At 40.0% G+C, this 22,913-nt stretch overlaps 1 protein-coding gene across 1 annotated transcript in view; it reads right to left on the bottom strand.

The window, feature by feature from the left end:
* WDR64 (WD repeat domain 64) overlaps positions 1-22,913 on the bottom strand; it is a 136,417-nt gene that overhangs the window by 82,839 nt on the left and 30,665 nt on the right. Inside the window, exons 6-9 of the mRNA XM_077812175.1 lie at positions 11,317-11,427; positions 8,519-8,733; positions 7,841-7,975; positions 4,012-4,091 (exon numbers count right to left, since the gene is read on the bottom strand). Of these exons, the coding sequence (XP_077668301.1) occupies positions 4,012-4,091; positions 7,841-7,975; positions 8,519-8,733; positions 11,317-11,427 (541 nt within the window). The remainder of the gene's footprint in view (positions 1-4,011; positions 4,092-7,840; positions 7,976-8,518; positions 8,734-11,316; positions 11,428-22,913) is intronic.

The raw sequence follows: 22,913 nt of genomic DNA, 5'->3' as shown, positions 1-22,913 counted from the left end.
GGAGATGGTAGAATCTCCTTCCTTAGAGGTTTTTAAGGTCAGGCTTGACAAAGCCCTGGCTGGGATGATTTAATTGGGGATTGGTCCTACTTTGAGCAGGGGGCTGGACTAGATGACCTCCTGAGGTCCCTTCCAACCCTGATATTCTTTGATTCTATGATTCTACAGGAGGGAGGGACTCTGGCTGATAGCAGCCTTCAGTGAGTGGGACAGTAGATCAGGTATCACAGACAGAGCAAAGAGCACCCCGATTGTGTCTACCTTCAGAGTTCAATATGAAAAAAATAATGCTTTAAGTGACAGTGGATGGGGAACAGCAGACTGCCTCTGAGCAGGAAGAGTGCCCCTCCCATTACATTTCTGAAGATGAATTGGAATGGGGCTTTCTAACACCACTACTCTTTATGCTCTGACAGTGGCAGCAGACGAAGGGCAGGGAGGAAGAAGTGCAATCTGTATCCAGGGCCCCAACACAGAGAGTTGCATGAGGCTAAAATCATTAATGTCTATTATGCCCTCTGGTATTACCATGAAGAGCAAGTGCCACAGAAAAGCCTATCAATAAAATCCATTCAATGTTGTTGTGTTTGCTTAAGTGCAAGGGGGTTTGTTTATTGCTATTTTCAACTGGTCAGTTAGTTTTAGATCTTTTGTGTTGCTTATGTTAAATAATAAGATTGATTTTTGGATTGATTTTTAGGTTGTTCTCTCCCCTTTTCATGAACTACTGCTGTACTAATAGCTGGCACTGAAGAGATATTTGCTATCACCACTGCTACAGCAGAGTTATAGAAGCTCACCAGAACACTGGGAAGAATGATTAGTTCTCTCAATGGTCCAGTTATGCTTCTAGGATCAAATACCCTGACATGAAATGCACCAGGATTAAGCTCATTCGTAAGAAAAGATGAGCTGGGAGGGGATGGATCAGATCGCCAAACTTTAGCCTGGAAATACCTAGACTCCATGGAACCAGTGGTTTGTATCCCAGCAGGTTCAATTCAGCTCTTCACGCTTCCAAGTTACATGAAATAAAGAAGAGCGTGGCTTTCATTGATGAGACCTTAAAAACAGAGCTGTTTGTTCTAGGTGGATGTTAGAGATCCCCCAATACTTTAAAACTATGTCTACCCTGGAAATTGGACAAAACTTTTGTCTTTCAGAGGTGTTAAACCCTTCCCCCCAACAGACAAAAGTTTTGCTGCAACAAGTGCCAGTCTGAACAGCGCACTCTCCTGCCGACAACGCAAATGCCGCTCGTGCGGGGTCGACTTTTTCTGTCAGTAGGAGAGCTAACAAACAGCAGCTACACTGCACGACTTTTAGCAGCACAGCTGTGGCGACACAGCCATGTCGCTAAAAGCTGCGTAGTGTAGACGTAGCCTTAGTTAGGCCCAATGTCCTTGGCCAGAATGTCTCACTCCCCTACACTGTTGTTCAGTTTGCATTGCATTGTTTATCCTTCTGTTGCTACTCTTCTCTGAAGAGGTGTCTGCCTTAAGTGATTTCAAATGTCTGTACAGTGCTTTGAGATTGCATTGCTGCAGCTGTGCCCATGTAACGCGTCTAGTGCAGACGAGCCATAAGATACAATCCCAGTCAGACTGTATGGCAGTCCTAGCCCATGTTGTGTCTGTGGTGCTCACTGGACTGTCCTAAAGAGCTGTGAAGTCTAGGGTTAAACTTTTGAAGTGGTAAGTGTGCCCCACTAACGCGAGTCATATGCCTGTATCCTGATGCACTTGTCTGAAGATGGATCCCTCAAAGGCTGAAGGGTCAGACATTTAACTCAATGTAATAAGTTAGGTAAAGTATTTTAATACGGCATTGTTCAAGACTTGGATGTCAAAGAGCTAGCTGGGAAAGGAAGTTGCTATGGTACTATAGCCATTCTAGAAGCCAATCTGTGTAGCTCCAAGGGCATATAGCATTGGAAAGTTACCCAAACTAAATTTAAAAAAAAGAAGTTTTATACTTCTCTGAAGCCATGACTCTAGAGCCTTTGGGGGACACATAAAAGGAATAATGTTTTCTGTACCTCTTTGTACAAAAATAAGCTCTTCTATCTAGGAAGTGAAGATTGCAAATTCAAAATTATAAAATATTTGTATTATTTAACTGTATCATGATCATTGGATGGGGAGTTAGAGTGCCAGTGTTCCCGGGAGGGACAGTTATTGACAGGACACCAATAGGAATAGGGAAGTTAGCCTGAAGCAACTAAGCCACGTGGCCAGAGCAGTTCACAGGGTTTAATGAAGTTCCACTTGTTCAACTTAGATTGCATTCACCTTCTCTCTTTGTGAATGAAACAGTAACTATTTAATCAGCCAGCTGTGGCTAACATTTCAACATAGGGTCTTCATTAGAGCCTAAAAAGTGTCCCTTCTTTTGAGGAGGAAGAGCCTCATTGATACCAGAGTTTCAGGACTTGGACAAAAGTCAACCACCATGCAATCTGTAACATCAGCTAATATCCATTATCCATCTCATATAAATAAAGCAATTACCAGTTTAAAGTTATCAGTTTAAAGTGATCAGTTACAACTCACAATATTGTAACAAAAATCTAACTAAACTATAACCATTGAATAAGACATCATTAAATACGATTTCTGATCAACTATCAGCATAATTAATCAAATAATACCTGTAAATGTGAAAAGTACATAGGCTCTGATCCTGCAAGCTCTTAGGCCTTGTCTACACTAGAACACTGTACTGCTTTAACAATACCAATACAGTTAAAGGGGTACAATCCCCTCTAGTGTGGATCCAGTTATATTGGTAGAAAGAGCTATTCACCTATGAGAAGGGAAATAACTATACCAGTTTTATTACACCTTTGTACCTGTGTAACTGTGTCCGTACTAGGACTTTCACCAATACAAGTATTTTGATAATTAAAAAAAAAAAAAAAGTCACACTGCTAACCAAAATAGTTATACCAATACAACTCTTAAAGTGTAGACCAGGCCTGAAGCCCTGTCCACATGGGCTTTTCCTCCTCTGAAGTTATCTTAACACAGTTGCAAATGCCCCTTAACACCAACATAGGCTTGAGTGTTAATGCTACAAAACAACCAGCTCACATGATTGTAAAGGTGTCAAACTGTGTCTACATAGGTGTTGCGGAGGAGTTTCCAATTGTGTTTAACTAACTTGATTGAGCTAAATTGATTGAAACCCCCGCCCAACTTTTTCATCATATAGGTACACCCTGTGGAATTTAACCTTAACACTGAGAAAGCCGGACAGGAGAGAGATAGGGAGCTACAGTGGGATGAAACAGATGGAGTCTGCGGGGAGGAGTGGCAGACAGAGCACAGTGGGAGAGGTAGTTCTAGGCAGTGAAACAGCAATGTAAAATATGGTTGAGCACTGGGGAAGAAATGGACTGGACAATGCATCAGTCCTGCAGCCTTCTTGAGGAAACATAGAGATTAGTAAGAAACCGGGGGAGTCACACCACTGATCAATGCCAATGGTTCTTGGGTCAGAAAGGGTGGCAAGAGGGAACCGTTAAGAACAGGTCAGGGAGCATTTCTCAGGTCAGCAGTAGAGGAGTCACTGTGGAAGGGCGAAGATGCAGTCCTGAGGTCATAGCTCATAAGGGACAATGGGTGGGAGAAGGTAAGGAAACAGTGTTGCAGTTAGGAGAGGAGGCCTGGTCATTTTATGTATTCCCAGACATGGTCTTTTCTCTTTTATTAAAGACACAGGAAACAATGTGTGAGTCAAATCCAGACTGAGCATTCACCACTTCGGTAATCAGGCTCCAATCAGGGACCATGGCCCCATTGTGCTAGGCATTATATGCACATATAACAAAGTCCTGTCTCCAGGAGTTTACTATTTAAGTACCTATTATAATTATCAACCTGTTAAATTATTAATTATTAATTATTATTATTAGAGTTTATTTAGTGAAAAAATACAACAAATCTATTTGGCAGAAAATATTGACAAACATCACTGGGTCTTCATATATAATATAAATATTTTACTTACCTCCAGTAACAATGATATTTGCTTTTCCACAGTATGTGAAGGCATTAACTCCTCTTGGGACAGAAAACTCCCTGACAGGTCTGTAATCATAAACAAGACATTTGATCAGGTGGGAAATTTTTGTCAAAGTAGAATCTATAGCAATTCCAATCTGTTTTCCTGAAGACTTGATACTGTGTGGTGGTTGGCAAGGGCTATTTTATCCAGACACACAGGTTGAACTGATGGCACAAAAATCAGTGTGGATGGGAAGGAGGGACTGTCTGTGCTGGGCACTCCTGGCAAAAACAGACAGATAGTATTATATCATGTTTAACGGGTTATTTTCACAATACTAAAGTATTTCTATATATAACATAGGCAGTAGCTTATTAAAAGGAAATTGATTCATACATTTGTTTAAATTCAGTAACTAGCATTAGCAATAAAACTGCAGCAGGTTAGCTTTTCAGCTGAAATAGCATGATTTCTTATCTTGAATAGCTAAAGCAATGTAAGCCTGTAGCAAAGGGACCCCATTCCCCTGCAATAGCACCCTAAATTGAGTCTTAGAGGAATGAGGATGGTCTGCAACAGGAAGGCTGGTGACATTCACTCCAGATATGAGTCCTGACCTATCCCACATCCTTGCAACCAGGCACCCTCTCTGATCCCTGCCACACATTCCCCTTCTTAGCTTCTTTGTAAAGAAAGAAGACAATCCCTTTCCAGGCATTAGCCACCTAGAAACTGCACAGTTCCATAAGGATTAGGACAACGAAAAACTACACTGATCACCAAGTTTTCTTCCCAAACCAAACAGCAACAGTGGTTCCATAGTTAATTGGGATAGTCATTTTGTTTGCATCACAGAATTAAATGTTTGAGCCCCAGTTATTTATACAGAATGGTCATTTAATATATTTCTATTTTTAGGGTTACAAAATTAATTTTAACATTTGTGTGTTCTGCAAATGTCTAAATATAATTTCATCTAGCTCCTCTCTGAAGCTCCTTAGGGAAATGTACTTCTTCCAACAACTGGAGACACATGTAGAATAAATGTTTAATGAGAAAAAAACCCTAAAGGAACCTTTGCATTTAAATGATATATAACACAGTATCCAGTGGTGGTGCATCCACCCCGACTATATTTTTGACACTTTATCTCTCCACCTCCTCACCTTTCTTGGGGTTATTTCCAACTTTCTAAACCTCTAAACATCTTCAAATAACATTTCCAGGCTCTGCTAGTGACCCAGTGAGTGACCTTGGTCAATTTGACCATTTTACTTTCTCTCATCTAAAAAATACACAGAATACCCATAAAACCAGAAGTTATGAGCTTGATGCAGGAATTACTGGAAATATATGGCCTGTGTTATGCAATGGGTGAAACTATATGACCATAATTGTTGCTTCTGCCCTTAAAATTCTACCTGACAAAGAGGCTGTGAGCGGATCTAATGTTTAGAGATCCATGAATGAAAAGCATTACTTATAGTTTCTCCTCATGTCAAATTTTGTATGCCCATATTATTTCATTTCTTAATTTTGTCATAACTCACTTTCCCCAAAATCACAATCCGATATAAATCTAAGTACCAAAGCCAATTTAACCATGTCTTGTATAGCTTCATTAGTGATGTTCTTTAATAAGTTCAACTACATGTTAAACCACCAAAAATATTTAGTTCCTTACATATTCATATTAGGGCTGTCGATTAATTGCCATTAACTCACGTGATTAACTAAAAATAATAATTGCGATTAAAACAAGTAATTGTGATTAATCACAGTTTTAATCGCACTATTAAACAATAGAATACCAATTGAAATGTATTAAATATTTTGGATGGTTTTCTACATTTTCATATATATGGTATTCTGTGTTGTAATTGAAATCAAAGTGCATATTTTTATTACAAATATTTGCACTGTTAAATGGTAAACAAACAAAATAGTATTTTTTCAATTCATCTCATCATACAAGTACTGTAGTGCAATCTCTTTGTTGTGAAAGTGCAACTTACAGATGTTGATGTGTTTGTTACATGACTGCACTCAAAAACAAAACAATGTAAAACTTCAGAGCCTACAAGTCGACTCAGTCCTGCTTCTTGTTCAGCCAATCGCAAAGACAAACAAGTTTGTTTGCATTTACAGGAGATAATGCTGCCCTCTTCTTATTTCCAATGTCACCAGAAAGTGAGAAAAGGTATTTGCATGGCACTTTTGTAGGTGGCATTGCAAGGTATTTACGTGCCAGATATGCTAAACATTCGTATGCCCCTTCATTCTTCAGTCACCATTCCAGAGGACATGTTTCCATTCTGATGACGCTCGTTAAAAAAATAATGAGTTAATTAAATTTGTGACTGAACTCCTTGTGGGAAAATTGTATGTTCCCTGCTCTGTTTTACCCACATTCTGCCATATACTTCATGTTGTAGCAGTCTTGGATGATGACCCAACACATGTTGTTCATTTTAAGAACGCTTTCACTGCAGATTTGACAAAACACAAAGAAGGTACCAGTGTGAGATTTCTAAAGATAGCTATAGCACTCGACCCCAGGTTTAATAATTTGAAGTGCCTTCCAAAATCTGAGAGGGATGAGGTGTGGAGCATGCTTTCAGAAGTGTTAAAAGAGCAACACTCTGATGTGGAAACTACAGAACCTGAACCACCAAAAAAGAAAATCAACCTTCTGCTGGTGGCATCTGACTCAGATAATGAAAATGAACATGCGTTGGTCCACACTGCTTTGGATCATTATCAAGCAGAACCCGTCATCAGCATGGATGCGTGTCCCCTGGAATGGTGATTGAAGCATGAAGGGACACATGAATCTGTAATGTAAATATCTTGCGATGCTGGCTACAACAGTGTCATGAGAATGCCTGTTCTCACTTTCAGGTGACATAAATAAGAAGAGGACAGCATTACCTCCTGTAAATGCAAACAAACTTGTCTGTCTGAGCGACTGACTGAACAAGAAGTAGGACTGAGTGGACTTGCAGGCTCTAAAATTTTACATTGTTTTATTTTTGAATGCAGGTTTTTTGTACATAATTCTACATTTGTAAGTTCAACTTTCATGATAAAGAGATTGCACTACAGTACTTCTATTCAGTGAATTGAAAAATTCTATTTTTTGTTTTTTACAGCACAAATATTTGTAATTAAAAATAAATATAAACTGAGCACTGTACACTTTGTATTCTGTGTTGTAATTGAAATCAATATATTTGAAAATGTAGAAAACATCCAAAAAATGAAATAAATGGTATTGTATTATTGTTTAGCAGTGCGATTAATCACACAATTAATTTTTTTAAACATGCAATTAATTGCAATTAATATTTTTAATCACTTGACAGCCCTAATTCATATGCATTTTCATCATGAGCAAATTAATTAATGTGCAATATATTTGAATTTATGTAGAAAAGTAGGAAAGGAATATGCATTATTCTTCAAAATAAGTTATTACAGCAGTTCAAGTAAAATCATTCAGTTGTTTTGTTTGCTTGGTAAATTTGTCTACTGATGAAAACTCAAAGCAGACAGCTAACAACATTTATTTTTAAAGGTTATGTGAAAGAAAATAACATATGGACAGTCCTTGGCATTTAAAAGTTAATGAGCAAAAGCCAATATAATTTTATGAGGGCTCATTCTGTAGAGCTTTGCATGACTAATTCCAATTATATCTTAGTTTTAATTAGCCATCTTTTACAAATGACATAGCTACTATAATTGTAGAATTTTGAAATGTACTAATTTCCCATGTGGCTCTTTCAATGAAGAGTTTGTGCTCCACTGTGACATGCATGGCTCTACTTACATGTTGTCTTCTAGTCTCTTTAAGTCATCCAAAACGAACGAATGAACACTGTCTAAGGAGCAGGATCCAAAACAATTCAGGACAGAGATAAACTTAACCTTCACAACCCAGTCATCATGGAGTTTTCGTTTAATACTGGGGAGAAAAAATAGGTGGTTATTGTATAATATATGCTGTGTATATTATAATAATAAGGACTTCCAGGTTGTCATTAAAAGTGCAGACCATGAACACTTGCAATTCAGAGCAAGAGAGGTGAGATACCTTAGATTCACCAGCTCCAAAGCCACAGACATTTAAAAGTTTACATAATGACACATTTCTTTCATTTGGAGACAGAGTAGGGCCTGCGGCACACAACTGAGCAGTTCTGATTCCATCTAATAGAGGATAATGGAGTTACACCAGGGTAAAGCTGGACTAAAGCAGTGGTGAACTGGGCCCATTGACTCTTACTCTGTAGCTGCTCTGTGTGCAGATCTCCCATTGAAAATGATGGAGTTGCCTTCACACAACAGCTAGAAAATCAGGATAATTGTTTTAAAAGCTATTGTCATTCTTATGTTAGGCCAGGTCAATTTTTAAGCACTTTTAGAAGCACAGATCATAGAGAACCACAGTTTAATTATCCAATGAAAAAACTTCTAAAATGATAGTATTTTACCACAAACAACTTACTTCTTGAATTTCCTGGAGTCCAGGATCTGTAATTGTGATTTCTTTTTGGCTTTGGATTGCTTTAGTCCAAAGTCATCACTGGTCACTGTAAAAAGGTTGACATGACCCCCATCATCTCCCATTAGGATGTCATCCTTAGCTAACTGATCTCCTAAATTCACCGTACAAACACAGAGCAGACAATGTTCCATTGGTTTGATGATGAAGCAATTATCCTGTGAAATACAGTAAAGAGCTTATTTGATACTGCACATGAACCCCAAAGAAACTGAGCATAATCTCTACCATGCTCATGCATGTACATTAACATCTAATTCTTGTCTCAAGGTTTTCAAAATCTTGTCATTCCAGATGTTTTGTGATACCATAGACTCATGCAGCTGGTAAATAAATGGGAGTTTTGCTACGGACTTCACCGGAGCTTGGATTTCACCCTGGATTCATCATCTGGATTCTACTGTTCATTGACTTTATTGCCTCACTTTCTTTTGTATTCAACAGAATATGTACTTGCCATGCCTACCTTCTGTGAGTGTGAGAGAGCAAAATGCAACAGGCTTCCACTCAGAGCTATGTTGTTGAAACAATACACCACTTATGATATAACTGCTTGTATCCACACTGACCATTGTGGGTTTATTCACATCATAGTACCTGAGAACTGATACTTTTGAGATAATTTCTTTTACCTTTTTGAAGGCAATTTCTTGATTTGACACCCACATTCAAGATGTGTAGGACTTTAATAGTTCATTCTGTGGTTTTATCACTATAGAAAGGTCTTGTAGATATTGACCAAGGTAATTTACATCCTCAGGACATATCTGAGTTTTGATACATTAGTTGGTGCATTCAGTTCTCAAACTTCTTTCACTTTCTCAGAGCTAGGACTCATTCCCTCTTTGTTTATTCTCTGTCCCAAAAAACTTGATTTGGGGTAGGCAGAAAACACAGTTTTCCTTATTTAGCTTCAGTCTGAACTGATTGATTAGGTTAGAACTTCGTTGAGGGCTCTGTTGTGTTCTTCCATCAAAGACTCATATATCAAAATATTGTTCATTACAACTACAGATTTTCCAAAGAAACATGGGAGAACTATAAAGGAACACAAATGGAGATGTAGTTTTCATGAACAATTATGAAAGCTGTTAGTGTGTGATCCTTTGATCACACACACTCTGAATGCAAAGCTTTTCTCTTTGTAATTTATTTCTGTGATGAAATGGCCCATGCAGTTAGAACACCTCCAGAGCTGTGTCAGGTGACTTCAGCTCTAGGAGAGGTTGAAGATGATTGCAAGTCCCTTCTGAGATGATTGTGATACCTGCTCCTGAGTGAATTTTAAAGCCTATAAGCTTTCCAAGAATATTCAGTTTCACTCTCCAGACAGGCTGTGTGTCATCACATGTGATAGATCCATAAGCAATGGCTCTTGATTGTCTATCATATGAGTCAACTCCCTGACTGCTTTGATGAAGCAAACTGCAAAATGACCATATTTTGTGCATTTATTACACCTTGCACCTCAAGTGAAACAAACATCTGTTGGGCTATGAATTTTTCCGCATCTTGTGCAAGTAGACTGAAAGGCTTTGGAGTTTGACTGGAATTTGACCCTCTTAGGCTGGGAGTTTCTGGTTTTTCAAGTTGCTCCTGCCTTTTGTTCTGCTGTTTGACCAGTTCAGACTGGTTTGCTATCTGCACAACTGTGGCTAGGGTTTGGTCTGTTTTTAACGGTAGCTGCTGTTAAAGATTTTTATCTGTTAGCCCAATAACCATCCTGTCTCAGATATTTTCATGTTTTGCAAATCCAGGATCATAGTTGTCAGCCAATGGATGCAGAGCATTTATAAAACATTCAACATAGCTCCCTGGTTCTTGGATTCTCTGGTGAAAACATGCCCTTTCATAAACCACATTTCTCCAAGGTATAAAGTGCCCATCAAACATAGCCAGAACTCTTTCATAGTCACCTTTGTGACAGTCTTTAATAAAGTCAAAGGATTTAAAAAAATACTTTTCCTGCTTCCTCATAGCATAAATTAAAGAAGATACTTGAAACCTCCAGTTTCCTATGGCGCTTGTAGCAATTCAAAATCTTGCAAAATACTGCTTTCAGTGTATCCATTGTGAAGGTTTGTCAAAGCTGAAGTTCTCTGGGGGCATTGAAGAGTGGCATGTTGATGAGATCCTGCAGCCTTTATTGCTTTTTCTTTCTGTTTGCAACTTTTGTTGCTATTCTTTATGTCTGCAATCTTTGTTGTTCCTTCCCTTTTTTTTTTTTTGCAACCTTTGTTGCTGTTTTTCTTCTGTTTCTTGTTCTCCCCTGGCACTAATCACACTGCTGAAACCATATCACGTACTTCTTGTACATAGTAGGTTGCAACTAGCAGGTCAGGATTCTGTATCAGATACAGACTGACTACAGACCATGAGGAAGAGGATAGGTAGTGGGGAGGCTGATAGGAGTTGTAGTCTCCTGCTTAATAGATCCATCACACTATCAAGCTACTCCAAAAGAAGGCTGCATTAAACTTCTTTTGAAGACTTGTTCACTAGTCCTGAAGCCTCAAACATTTCACTTGCCCCAGAAGGCCATTCTATTTCTTTCTTTCTTTCTTTCTTTCTTTCTTTCTTTCTTTCTTTCTTTCTTTCTTTCTTAACTCTTCTGCAGGAACTCATTGTCACTCAATAGAATTCACCCTACCAGGCAGTTGGAACAGGGCTAAATGATGTGAACACAAGGATTCTTTAGCGTGTTAGGTTTTCTTTAACATTTGCATGATCCAAAACAATACCTGGCAGCTGCCTTGTGATTTATAATCCCAGACGACAACAGTCCTTTCAGTTACAGCAACAACCCGTTTGAGCTGAGTAAGATAATCGCATCCAGTAACCCAGGAACTATCCTGATGAAAGAAAAGGGATGGTTGAAAGATTTAGTCCATGAGTAGGGCTCCTAGGTGCTAGGATAATACAAATAATCATAGGATAAGGACCTTTTATTTTAAGGTTCTTGTACATTTGATTTCATGAAAGTGAAGAATTTACAATTTATAAATTTGTTAGAACCAGAGAGAGTGTCAGTAATGTAGTTTTGCCAACACACTTCTGTTTGACCTATTGTTACAGTTCTGGGCTAGAAATTGTAGATTGTGTAGTGGTTTGGTGATGAGGGCCAGTGACTGTTATGGACTAGGTTAATAGGATCAAATTTGTTTTTATCTGGGGGTAAATCCAGCATCTCCCTTTGGCGCTGCCAAGGTCCCACTGGTGGTGGAACCAGTGCAATTCTGTTTTACAATAGGAGAGGAAAGATGAGGGGACGCACCCCTTAAGTGTTGTGGATCCTAAATGTGCAGGGATTCCTTGCATAATAGCACAGAGGGTGCCAGTGAGGGTGATCTATGGGCATGTGAGGCCACACAAGGGGGCCACATTACAAAAGCAAAGGGCTACTTTGAAAACTGAGCTAAAGTAGTTTTAATGGAACACTTCCAGAGCTGTCCCACAGGCTTGGGTGGGAGATGTCCACCTCAGACTGAATACTTAGGGTAGGTGCTGGGCTATGAATGTGAGCCTTGATGCAGGATTTGAACTTAGGTTTCTGGAGGTAAAAGGATAGGTCACTAATCCTTCAACCCACTATGCAACCTTGACCTCTACATGCCCCAAATTCACATATTTTCAGGGTTAAATCATCCCATTCTATCTACAGGCAGGATCTCAGATGAGTGACAGAAATGAAGAACTTTTATCACTACAGAGCAGAAATATTAGTATGCTGAGTTCTTCTAAATTCCTGTTAGTGCATTAGGAGAGATCCATCCCACCTCTCTGTTTAAGCAAATGAGATTCCTAAAGGAAGTGTCAGTTTGGCCCAAGAAGAGGAGCCACTGTTAGCTCGAAGTATCATAAATTTCTATTGTACTAGCATGGCTTTTAGTGAAATAAAGGCCATTTTATGTAGAAAAGATATTTCACCCCTTGCATGAAATATATATAAATGTAGCCTCCTTATATGTTAACCCAGAAGCTAGGTGGATATACAGTATATCTTTCCATCTCCATCAATACGACAAGCAAGATTACTATTGTACAGGTCCCAGTGTAAACAACTGCACTTGAAAAACATCAGGTCAGATCCTTGGCTGGTGTTATTCAGGATAGTTCCCAGTGGCTCTAAAGGGAGCTCTGCTGATTTATACTAGCTGAGAACCTGGCTTATAACATGGATTTGGGACAACCTCTAGAAAATGCTAATTGCATTGGAAGTGTTTGGTAGGCAGCTGCTGCTACTGCTGGGACTTATGTTTCTGAGGAAACTGTCCCTACCCAGGAAGTGACTCTAGGAAGAGGATGCATAAAATAAGCACCAAGGGTGCTGTGAGAGCTGCTACTTCAGCTGCTGCTAGCACCCCAATTTCCACGGCTGGTCAGATTTTTTGATTCTGCTGTTATTTTAAAGGATCCAACACCTGATACTACCGCACTGCTTATGCCTGGGGGAACTTCTTCCCTTCCCACCTTCCTGAAAATGTTACTGCTTCTGATTCAACCTTCAGACTTTATGGATGGGGAATATTTACCTACCAAATATCAACTATCACTCTGTGTGTGTGTGTGTCCCCGCACATGCTGCTCGTAACCCATTTCTGAGCGTTACTGATGGTGTACTCTATTGTAGGTAGCTGGGAAATGTTGGTGTTTCACAGGTTCTAATTATTGTTTGATAATTTTCACAGTCGGTCTTGTTACCCAAGAGTAGTGTGTGTATGTGGGGTCATTGTAGGCATTTGTAATAAATAATAACACTAGTTCATATACAGCACTTTTCATCAGCAGATATCAAAGCACTTTACCAAGGAGATATCATCCCCATTTTACAGATGAGGAAACTGAGGCATGGGGTGGTAAAGTGACTTGCCCAAGGTCACTCAGCAGGCCAGTGGCAGAGCTGGATCAGATGTCCTGCATCTTGGTCCAGTACCCTCGGTGGCTAATATGTTAACAGGTAGGGAAAGGGTCTCCTTTATGGTTAGGTTTGTTATTCAATATTTATAGTACTGGGCTTGGAATTCTGTGACAAGGTAAAGGATTAATAGGCTGTCAGATGGTTGTTCAAGGCAGAGTATAAAAGGAAGGGGAAGCTGAAACAAAGAAGAACTAAGAAGAAAGGTGTGTCTTTGCCCCTCATGGCTGGTTGGAGCAAGGAAAGCCCCTGGGAATTACTGACCAGTATCTTTCAGTTGATTTCTTTTTGTGTTGCAATTGTTGTGTGAGCAATAAAAAAAGTCCCAAAGACAGGGCCTTAAAAGACTAATGCCTGAAGCTTTAGTTCCCTTCCCTGGCTAGTGAATATGTTGACTAGCTTACAGTTGCATTTTAGCATGTCTAGGAAAAGTGAAAGAAAGAACGTCTATATTACTACAGACTTGTCTACACCTAAAACGCTGCAGAGGTGCACCTGTGTTGCGATAGCACTTCAGTTAAGAAACTACCTGTGCAAACAGGAGGGGTTCTCCTGTCGGCATTCTCCTGTTGGTGTAGGTAATCCACCTCTCTGAGAGGTGGTAGCTAGGTCGACAGGAGAATTCTCATGATTTGAATAGCTCCAACTAGGCATTACTGGATTACTTCTAGTCAATTCCCTCCCTCCTGTGAGAAATTCTGTTCATTTATACCCATTTGTGGTGCGTATAAGAGGGTTGGGGAGGCTTAGCCTCACCAAAAAAGAGTGGCCCTGCAAGGGAAAAAAATGCTGTATGTGGCCCAGGCTCATCTCCCTTTGGAGGTGTGCCGGCCCACTGCCTTTGGAGCACTGCCACCAGAAGCTCCCTAGAAATGTAGGGGGCCACTGGTACCTGTGCTTTGACCCTGCCCGTGCTACGTCTGCACTCTGCCCTGAGGCCCCGCTCCTGCTCGGCCTTTTCACCCCTGTGGCAGAGAGGAGCGAGCAGTAAATGGGACAGGGCCTTGGGAAAGAGGCGGAGAGGGGCGGGGCCTCAGGGGGTAGGGCCATGGTCCAGCCACTGCTGGCCCCCCTTTCTAGGGAGTTTCCGGCGCTTGCGTAAGCCTCCCCAAATGAAAGAGTCGTGTGCCACCTACATTTACATCCTCTTGGGACACTCAGTCTCTAATGGACCTTCCTAATACAATCAGGGGAGGAGAAACCTGGTGTTTCAGAAGATAAATTACAACAGTAATTTAAGGAGAAATCTTATAATACTAAAGACAAAAGAGAAGGAAACAAATATGTTTTCTCCTCCATGTAGTTACACATCCTTGTTGGGGATAATTAATTCTAGGGTGGAATTTTCAAAAGCATATAAGTGACTTAGGTGCACAAGCTCCAAAATTAATGGAATGTGTGCTCCTAAATCACTTAAATTAGAATGGTAAGAATTTTTGGCAGTCAGAAATCATCACCTCCTGTAGCTAAAATATTTTATATATCACTGAAACTCTCTCTCTGCCTCCCCTTTTTATGGAAAAACTGTAACGTCTTTGATGACACAAAAAGATAGACATTTGTACATGTTGTTTATGCCACTGGCTCAGAAAAATGGATATTTAGACTGACACAAAGTGTGGAGGTTATTTTTCCAGCGCATGAAGTTTTAGTTTTACCAGAGATTACTCACTCCACTACCCAAGACAAAAATATTTTTAGCTTTGGTTCCCACTCTATAGTATGTTCATACGGATTTCAGACTCCTTTCTACCTACTGATGTCAGATAGCTCATAATACAATTCTGTTTTTGCTTTACAATCACAAACAGCTGGACCATGCACCTTATGTAGAGTAAGAATGAGAAATATAATAAATTATGAGTGATTTGTATTCAGTGGAATTGAAAGAGGAATTGTTAGTATTCTCTTAGATCTATGTATTCATTTTTACTTCTGACTGAATGTAATCTTGGCTGTCTTTAACATTCAGAGTTAGACTATTTATTAAGAAAAAAGAGAGGCGATGTTGTGTGGGAATGCATTAGACTTTTCTGTGGATTTTTATGTAATGTGGAGGTTTTCTTTACAAAGAATATATTTTTTGCATCCTTTGTCTACTGGTAAGAGCAAAAGCCAGAAGTTATGCATGCCTTCACTTTTGTTAAATCACTGCTCACTTTATGTTGGAATTCACAAATTTAAAAAGTATTTGGTAAATCAGAGGAGATATAATTCTCTTCCCACAGATTTTGTGCAATTTAAAAGGAAATTATTGCTATGTTGCTCAGAATTGCACACAGGAACTTCAAAAAGAGGATACCACTTTGCATTTTTTATTTGCAGATCTCAATTTTTTACAAAGGTGAGTATCATAAACGTAACACCATTTTACAGATGGCTGGTATAGGCGCAGAGAGCTTATATGATTTTCCCAAGTTCACAGAGCAAGTAGCAGAGTTGGAGAGAGATCACAGGTCTTCTAATTCCTCCTCCACTGCCCTGCTGCCTGATGAGGCAGATAAAACTCAGTGCTTGAACGTTGCTTAGAAAAGACCTTAAACATTAAAGTGCCGTCTGTCTGTGTAGACACTAAGGGTATGTTTACACTGTAATAAAAACCATGGCACCAATTCTCAGAATCTGGATCAGCTGACTCGGGCTGGCACTGTGGGGATATAAAAGTGCAGTGTAGACATTTGGCCTTGGACTGGAGCCCAGGCTCTGAGATCCAACCCCCTTGCAGAGTCTCAGAGCCCTGGCTCCAGCCTGAGTGCAAATATCTACACTACAGTTTTATAGCCCAGGTACCCGAGGCCCGCAAGCTCAAGTCAGCTGACCTGGACCAGTCGCACCTATGCCATGCCATGGGTCTTTTATTGAGTATAGACATACCCTAAGCTTCCAGGGCAATATGGGCAGTGAGAGCGTTATGCCCAGCTAGCAGCAGCTTGTATCTGTATGTGATTATAAATAAAAGACAGGATAGAGTTGATAGTGACAAGCAGATATTCTTTCCTGATCAGACCTTTCAATCAAACATAATCAGCCCTCTTTTTTGTTGCATATGGAGGTACCCAGCCTCACCACTGCAAAAGGTTAAAAAGCATGTGCTGGGTCTGAACAAGGATCGAGTAATCTGATTGCAAAGGAAGTGCAATCAGACAAGAAGCAGAGGATGGTGCTTCTGCACTTAGAAGGCAAGAAGAGTTTTCCCTTATAAAATGATTAGTCACCCTGAATTACACCAGCAGCTGTTAGACGTTTCAAATGCATTCCGAATCTAAGAAGAGTAAACTGCTGCAAAGTTGTGTGTCGGCTTCTCAGAGGCAAAAAAGGCAAAGCATCAGTTTCAGATTTCATTGACTGCTTGAAATATTTATCCAGGGCCTTTGTCTTTGTCTAAAAGAAAGGCTGACTGAGCTGCTGCTGTTGGCTGCAGCTCCTGCCTTAAATTGAGTCAAGTCAGTGGCAGCCAGTTATGGTGGGGAGCTAAGCTAAAGCCATGGAGGAAGTCTAATGATCTGATTCTACAGAGGCCAGTTTGAGAAGGATGAGAATTGGGAAGATGCTAGAAGAAGGAACCCTTTTATGATAACAGCCAACCAACAATTCATTGGATATTTCAAGCAATGTGCAAGTTGTATCAAGGGAACAAACCTCTTTGTCCCTGGAGTATGTCAGAAGGTAGCCATGGTTTCAGCCAGGACAGTGGTTATTTTTGCAGAATTGTCTGTAACATACCACACCTAAGGCCACAAAGCATGATTATGTAATAGGCAGATACAGGGTCCACGGTTAATAAGTAGACCAAAACTGACAGATGTGACAGCTGGGATCAAGTGCTTTTTGCTCAAGAACAGAAGAAACAACTGGCCCATAAACTTGGGGTTACATAAATTAGCTGGGACCCCAACTGTACTGACTTACAAAAGCCAGGCAGTGTTGTTGTAGCCATGTTGATCCCACTATATTAGAAGGACAAGTTTTTGAACTTACACAGAACTCTCCTTGTCTCTCTCATCAACAGAAGTTAGTCCAATAAAAGATATTTCCTCACCCACCTTGTATCTCTAAGAGCAGAGCAGCCACATGTAAGTGTCTGCTTTGCTGTTTAGAGTTTAGGATTGAAACACATGCTGAGAGGGCATTTAGAGATTCTGCATAATTATATTGGTGGAAAGAATCAAAGGATTAAGCTGAGAAGTACAGAATAGCTGACTGTATAATGGAGAGGCACGCTGAGTGGTGCAGCTAATGCTTTATGAGCAATACCATACATAGGAGACATTACTTCCCATGCATAGTACTCTACTCCTAGTAATTGGGTAGTGGTACAGTTACTCTAGAAGAGTCACGTGAACCTTGGGCGATACACTGCCTTCTGTTTACTTGTTTCTGACGAGTCAGACCCTCTTGATTTGGGAAATGACTAACAGAGCTGAAAAGTTGGAATGCAGTCCTACCATCAGCTGTAAACTCAGTGTATTGATTGCTTCACTGTTGGAGAGAACAGAGGACCATTTTAATGAAGTAAAATAACCCTGTCATTTCTGGAAGGGAGACCATTATAGTTTTGCAAGGCAAAAATCTATGCTTTGTGGAGTCAGGCGGTGGACAAGCAGTTAAAAAAATTGCAAGGGACGAGAATCATCTCCAGTGCTATTCAATAAAGGAACGTGATGATATGTGCAGCGAGGGTGTGGGCGCGTGTGGGCGAGGGTGAGAGATTTGGATTAAATAGGAACTGTCACAGTCAGCTCCTGCATACTCAAAATCCAGACCATAAATAAAAGAATTTCATGTTTTTCTTTAAGATTTTCTTTCCCAAGTGTAGAGGTAGCATGTTCTGAGGTTGCCCTCTCTCTCTATGGTTTTTAGAAGGCACCTACTGCTTTCACATCTGACTCCGAAGGCAGAGGAGAGTTGACATTACAGAACAAGAGAGAAGTATTAGGTCTCAGTAGTGATCATGGTGGGGAGAGAGGAACATGGTTTATGCAAAGGCAGTGGAGAGAGAAGACAGTTTAAACCCAATCTGATTAGACAGCTTTCTTCACTCTTTCACTTCTATTTGTTTTAAAGCTGAGAAAAGAAAGTGAAAGTTGTATAGCTTGTTAATTCCTACTTAAAACATAATACTTACACTAAAGTATACACTAAACAGTGTATGTGCAAAACCCTAAGGAGGTACAGAACTCTGAAGAGTTGCACTACATATACACTGTTAGAAGCCAATTCTGTTGCAACATTGCCTTAAAGTTTGTAAATAGATCATTTAAAACAAATATCTTACTACTATAAAATAAAGAAATTAGAAAGCCAGAAAAATTCAAATCTATCATTAAAAAAAAAACAAAAAACACCTTCCAGAAACAGGAATTGGAAGTCTTGTTCTAAAAATCTTACTGTTGAATTCTGCTCCAATTTAAACCTGTGAAGACCTATGGTCAGTAGAGTTATTTCAGACTTACACTGGCACAAAGAAGCAGAATTTAGAACTTGTACTGTCAGAAAATCTAGAAATACTCATTTAAACTACCAATACCTGCAACATTGAATTGAGGAGTAGTTAGACTTTCAAACTGCATCTTGAGTATTGACTTAAACGGTGTGAATTTTCTAACACTTTAACATTTTATTCTCCCCACTAGAATAAGGAAGGAAAAGTTTAGCTCCATTTTTATTAGACTATTCCAATTTCTCAGTGTAACTCTCTCAATTTTTTCCTCCTACCTAAGGTACAGAACCACCAAATAGCCGCTGAATGTGGGTTTCATCACTAAACTCTAACCAGCAAACTAGATATTCTCAAAATAGAACTTGGCAGCAGTTAGTCCCTAGGCAAATGCTATAAGGAATATGCATCCAGGCGTTGCTATGTAGACTTAGCTTAATGCTCTGCAGCACCTCAGTGAAACCCTTCTGCGTCACAAGGGCTATGACTATTAATCCCCTCAAGGATTAGCAGTGAAACAAGAACCAATTTTGAGGCCTCAGGATCCTTTTCCCCCAGTTAGGCAGAGAACAAAACTATTTGCAACCAGATTTAAGTCTCTGTAATTATATAGTACTGGGGAAGGCCTGCAATGAGTTGATACTAAGTAATCCAGGCAGGGCTTTCTTGGATAAAGTACAATGTGGGCAACAGTCCAGCCATTTTATTATATAAGCCAAGATGTTTATCAGAGAACTGAGCATTACTTAGATGGCATTTTCACTAATAAGGAAAAAGACACTTGCACAGCTGACAAATTTGAGAGCCTTTTAAAAGCAGTAGGTTTGAAGATTAAATGTGTGTGTGTGTGTGTAATGTTATTTTTTGAAGGGTTGGGGGAATATCAAAGTTCAGGACACAGAATAATACATAGGCCATATCCTTCACAAGAGGAGGAGGATTTGGAATTAATTGCCTTGTTTGAGTGAGCAAGCAAGCAAACACACACACACGAGGATAAATTTGTCCTTTAGTAAAAAATTGTTATACTAAAAGCTCATCAAGATTATTCCTAACGAACTATAATGATCTTATATTGATATAGCACCTGTCCTTCCTGAAGACTCCAATGAGCGTCACAAGAACTAGTTTATATCTAAACATACATTCACACAAAACACACTGCATACATCTCCAGGAATCGTTTCATGGCCCACTGCAATACAACCTGCTCTGGGTGGGAGGAAGAAGGCCGATAGGCAGAAAATTGGTGCACAGTCCCCACTACAACAGAGGGGAATTTTGACCAAGGACATCAACCAAGACATAGTTTCTCCTTTAAGATTTTCCTGTTTTGAAGAGATAAGCCATTACTGACTGACAGGCTAAAAAATGTTTCAGAAAAATTCAATCGTAACACACACCACCTGCTATTTGTCTATACAGCAGCAGATTGCAAGTGTTAACAAAACAATCTGAACTCCAAATATGTCCTTTATTGCCTTAAAATGTTATTTATTTGCAGATTTATTTTTGCATAATGCAACAGCAAACAATGGATATAAAGATGTGTGCTGCATCAGTTTATTAAAAATTGTCAGTCAGGAAGGAATTCAGCGTGGAGAAATGCACAGGAACAAGTGGGCTCTGGAAAGAGCAGTGAAAGAACAATTTTTCTTTTGCTTTTTTTAACATATATGAGTTGAGGATTCACATTTTAAAACTGTCTGTGCCAAATTTATCTTTCATAACTCCACTGAAATTACTCCAGGGATTCATGACTATTAAAGCCAGAGGGGACCATTGTACTCTAGGTGGAAAACCAGAGAGAGAGAGAGATGGCTTCCTTCCATGAAATAGCCACAGCCAGCCTCTGGGAGGGTTATGCAAGAATGAAAACATCAGCACTGCCAATAAAGATAAACAGGAACATACAGTGCTGTACACTTTGAAAGGTGATAAGACCCAAAATGAAAGCCCCTGACACATGAAACATAACAGAGCCAACATAAGTCCTATTAAAAGGCCTAGGCTTTGTGAGTGCTCAGGAACTAGCAGTACCAAGCCCTGAAGAAGGCTTCAGCATGTTAACAGATTAGTCTTAATACTGACAAGTGTCATGCAGGTAAACCTCTTGGCAGCAGAGATTATCTATAGCTATGTGGCAGGCATCTGTGGAATTCCTCTGGAACTGTTAAAAAGTGTTGGACCAGCTATTCTTTTGTGGCTGTAGATCCTGTTCAATATTATGGGAGAACAGAGTCAATCCTGTCGGACTGGCAAAAAAGGCATCATTTTACTACTCTGGAAATGTAAAGACAGCAAACAAGACTGTTGTAATTATTGTGGCATTACTCTGTCTGTCCCAGAGAACGTTTTTTTCTTTGGTTTTGTTGGCTCAGGTTGTTGATATCTTAAGGACCAAGAGAAGAGCACAACAAACTGTCTTTACTCCCCGCCATACCATGACAGAGCAAATCTTCACAATGTGCCAGCTTATCGAGAAGGCATGAGAATTCAAGCACTCGCCCCATTCACATTTCTGGTATCAAGGCTGCATTTGACTCTGTTGACAGGGAATCACTTTGGGTGATCTTGAAATTCGCAGGTCTTCCTGGAAAGCTTAGAATGTTCCATCTTATATTCAATGACTCCTCAAGCTGCATTCTTGTGTATGGGAAAAGAATCAACTTCTTCTGAATTAGGTCAGATGTTCAACAAGGATGTGTTGCTGCCCCAGAACTCTTCATTGCTGTCCTAGACTATGCACTTGACCAGGCACTAAGTAAATGTATTTTAGGCATACACCTTGACAAGAACCTCACCAACATCAATTTTGCTGATGGCAAAGTTCTAGTTTTCAAACCAGAGGGCAAGCTAGTTGTGGCACTTGAAGCCCTGGAAAGCTTAGCGGCAAAAGTCAGCCAATTAATTGGGGGTAAAACCAAAATTGTTCCAGTTATCAATTTCAAACACTCTGTGGGCTCCAGCATCTTAGCAGGTGACCATCCAACCAAGATTGTGAGTTATTTCACCTAAAAGCATAGTGGGCCATGGGGCACCTCATCAAGAATGTCTTTTGCAAACTGAGCACCTTTATAAATAGAGAGACAAAGCTGAGGATATATAATGCTTTGGGGTCAAAATTTGATCTAGGGGACTGAAACACAGAATCATAGAATATCAGGGTTGGAAGGGACCTCAGGAGGTCATCTAGTCCAACCCCCTGCTCAAAGCAGGACCAATCCCCAACTAAATCTAAATCCCCAACTAAATCTAAACATGCCCCCTCACTGTCAAGACTGAAAAGCAGTTTCACACCATTCAGATGAAGCATCTCTAAATGATTAAAAACATCAAATGGTATAAATTCAGGTCAAATGAAGAGATCAGCTTCTTAACTAAACAGGTCCTACTATCTCAAACAGTCACTCAGTGCACTCTAAGATGGTATGGTCATCTACTCTGAATGCCTACCCACTTCCCTGTGAGAATCATCTTCAACTTTAACCCAATGAGAGAAGGATGGAAGAGATCCCTGGAAGATCTAAAGCACGATGGCGGGATGGTATTAAACACCTTTCCCTCGCATCCTACCCCATAGATTCATAGATACTAAGGTCAGAAGGGACCATTATGATCATCTAGTCTGACCTCCTGCACAACGCAGGCCACAGAATCTCACCCACCCACTCCTGAAAAACCTCTCACCTATGTTTGAGCTATTGAAGTCCTCAAATCGTGGTTTAAAGACTTCAAGGAGCAGAGAATCCTCCAGCAAGTGACCTGTGCCCCATGCTACAGAGGAAGGCGAAAAACCTCCAGGGCCTCTTCCAATCTGCACCAGACTTTGTTTAGGAAAGAACATCATGGAGGAGCATAACGCATTCAGTGGCCTCTGCATCATCCAAGCAACAGCATAAAATCTAACCATTTGGCAAAACTCTTGCTATAAATCAGTGGCCTTGAGGCAGCACTCCTGTTGGTACTGCAATCCTTTAATGACA

Source organism: Eretmochelys imbricata, chromosome 3 (assembly GCF_965152235.1).
Source record: "Eretmochelys imbricata isolate rEreImb1 chromosome 3, rEreImb1.hap1, whole genome shotgun sequence".
In the NCBI taxonomy this organism is placed as follows: Eukaryota; Metazoa; Chordata; order Testudines; family Cheloniidae; genus Eretmochelys; species Eretmochelys imbricata.
The sequence above is the reverse complement of the archived record's forward strand: the minus strand, read 5'-3'. Positions and strand labels throughout refer to the sequence as shown.